At 30.1% G+C, this 2,971-nt stretch overlaps 1 protein-coding gene across 1 annotated transcript; it reads left to right on the forward strand.

Annotated features, from left to right (window-relative positions):
• The first annotated feature begins 270 nt into the window (after positions 1 to 270).
• LOC109337458 (two-component response regulator ARR22-like) lies at positions 271 to 1,311 on the forward strand. Its single transcript, XM_019574437.1, has 2 exons — positions 271 to 523; positions 1,047 to 1,311. The coding sequence occupies exons 1-2, from the start codon at positions 284 to 286 to the stop codon at positions 1,230 to 1,232; spliced, it is 426 nt and encodes a 141-aa protein (XP_019429982.1). The 5' UTR covers positions 271 to 283; the 3' UTR covers positions 1,233 to 1,311.
• Positions 1,312 to 2,971: the final 1,660 nt, after the last annotated feature.

Genomic DNA, 2,971 nt, shown 5'->3' on the forward strand with positions numbered 1-2,971 from the left:
CTTTAAAATTTGATAAATTACATACAACATTATCCTAATTATAGCACCCCGACTAGCCTAGCTATAAATTCATCCATTTTCATACTTCCCTTCCTAGTACATGTAGCTTCTGTCTCAAAATCTGGAGAAAGAGTTCACATCCCTGGTGAGTGCTACTCCTACAAACATTATCTTGATATATCTACATAAGCGTTTATTGATAAAATATAGCTTTAATTTCTTGTCCATTGGAAAACAAACTTAACTATTTTTTTTTATTTTGTGCATGCATGGCTAACAAGTTATGGAAGCCAAAAGCAGTAGCATAATGGCACCTCAAGACTTAGGTACCAAATTAACAGCACTTGTTGTAGATGACAATAGAATTAGCAGAAAGATTCATCAAAAGCTGTTGAACAGTGTTGGAATAATGAAAAATCAAGGAGTGGGAAATGGCAAAGAAGCTGTAGATATTCATTGCTATGGACAAAGCTTTGACCTAATTCTCATGGATATGGACATGCCCATCATGAATGGCATCGAGGTACTTAATTAATTATTATGTCCAAGTTTAACATAAATTTGGTATATATCTTGGTTTTAATTTATGATCCTAATCGAGAGCACATGTTCTATCTTACAAATTGTATCACTCTATGTGTCATTTTCTATGATTGATTATAATAATACTTAATTAGTAAACTTTTAATTTAAATATATATTTTCAACTAATCATAATAAGTAATACATTTTTTGAGACAGTGAATGTGCTCCAATTATAATCATGATTTCTTATATTTATTGTAATTGTAGACAATTAGAAAATAATGCAACCCATGTGATACAATCACAAACACCACCAAAACCATAATATTGTTATCTTAACCACGATCTAAAACTATATATATGTCTAAAATCAGAAATCATCATCTCTCTAAATTTAGATCACTATATTGTTTTTTAATAAAGCAAGATGTAAAGAATGATAGATGATAAATGTTTTTTTCCTTTTCTTTTTAATCCATGCGTATAATGAGAATATGATCTTTTTGTATGTTTTTATGTAGGCAACAAAAATACTACGCTCAATGGGTATTTGTAGCATGATAGTTGGTGTGTCATCACGTTCTATGGAATCGGAGATACAAGAATTTATGGAAGCAGGACTTGATGATTACCAAGTGAAACCCTTAACAAATGCTAAGCTTAAATCAATTCTAGATAAGATCAAACCCAACTTTACTTTTAAGTGAAAATCCAACCGTGTAATGAATGCACGAAAAAATTACTTATGTTAGCAATCTATTTGTTCCTTGTTTCTATGAGTCTTCCTTTACTATATATATATATATATATATATATATATATTAAAACGATCAATCAAAATTTAACTATAAGAGTCATAAGATAATTTGATAATTCATGTAAAAGGTTTAAGGATTGGATTGAAAGAGGTTATGATTGAGTCTTACTTACAACAAAATACTAACATACTAACATTTGCATATAAAAAAAATCAAAATTAAACTATGAGATCTTATATTTACTTCAAAATAATTGTCATATAAAATAAGGGGAAAACAAACTCCATAAATTAAAGACCTCTTATCTAATTCATCAATGAATCTTTAGAAGGATCCTTCTAGGGGCAGAGGTAAGAGAAAATTATGATGGGGCCATAGTGAGAATCCTTTATTTGAAGGGCTAAGTTAGATATTTTTGTTTTGCTACACTGTTGTGCATTTTGGATATTGCTACGTGCATGCACTGGAGTAGTGTGTTGTGTTTCTTTCCTCATTTTATCCACTCAACCAATATATATTTGTTGGATTTGCTGATGCTTTCTAAAGCTGGAATATTAGACGTACCACGTGCAAATAGGCACTTTAGGCATAAAGAAACCCATGAATAGTAAGTCAACAGTTTTATTAATACGGTCATAAAATCGACCACTAGGCCCTATGCCGGAAAATTCAGGATTTTTATTTATCATAAAAAACAAATGAAATTTATATGTCAAAGTTTAATGGAAAATGAGAATTCAAATCAAATTGTAAAAGGAAAATGAGTATTTATTGTTTATAAAAAAATTTAATTACCTAAAATAATTAACCATAATGTTTTAAAAATATTTCTCTTGAAATTATAAGAACATGTGATTTATTTTATTTTTTTGTTCATTTACTATAGTTATTGGTTAACGACTTCAGTCCAATAATCTCATACTTGGTCCATCAAGAATGGCCCTCAATTTAATTCTACATTTTGTAGTATAATAATCAATAAAATATTGGACAAACAATATATAATGTAACAAGCAATAAATGCAAAAATGTTTAGAAAGAATGACACTTTTTTATATAAGAATAAAAATTGTGAAAATGAAAATTAATTATTTAAATAAAAAATTAGTATATCTCCGTAAAATGAAATTATCAAAATTAAAAGATAACTTGACCCTTGTTAATCATGTAAGCTCTTGTGAAGCAGAATACAGGGCTCTTGCCTTAACCACTTGTGAGATCACTTGGCTTAATTATGTTTTAGAAGATTTGCAGCTTAATTACTCTATGCCTACCATACTTTCTTTTTATTATTGGATTGAATTGAATTTTACAAGCTTAGTTCTTCACACTTTATAGGAAGAACTCATGAACCATACTTAATAACAAATTAACAAACTAAACTAACTTTAATTAACACATGCTAAATATTACAAAATACACTAATATCATAATGACTTGGACAACAAGTAACAGAAGGCCCAATGGACTCATGCCCATATTTATGGTTAGGATACTTGATTGGTCCTTGACCTTACTTAACCGATGCTTGGCCTGAGTTATGCCTGAGTGAATGGCCTGAGTTGTATTCAGAACAACTCTGACCTGATGCATCTGGTGCAGAGGATATGAGGCTACTCTGGCCTGGTGCATCTGGTGCAAGATGCATTAAACTGCTCTGGCCTTGGCTCTAGCTTGGTGCGTGTGAA

This window comes from Lupinus angustifolius, unplaced genomic scaffold (assembly GCF_001865875.1).
Source record: "Lupinus angustifolius cultivar Tanjil unplaced genomic scaffold, LupAngTanjil_v1.0 Scaffold_6_157, whole genome shotgun sequence".
NCBI classification, from domain to species: domain Eukaryota; kingdom Viridiplantae; phylum Streptophyta; class Magnoliopsida; order Fabales; family Fabaceae; genus Lupinus; species Lupinus angustifolius.

Coding starts and splice junctions, on each gene's coding strand:
- LOC109337458 (XM_019574437.1), top strand. CDS start 284: ATGGAAGCCAAAAGCAGTAGCATAATGGCACCTCAAGACTTAGGTACC. Junction 524..1,046: donor CCATCATGAATGGCATCGAG/GTACTTAATTAA, acceptor GTTTTTATGTAG/GCAACAAAAATACTACGCTC.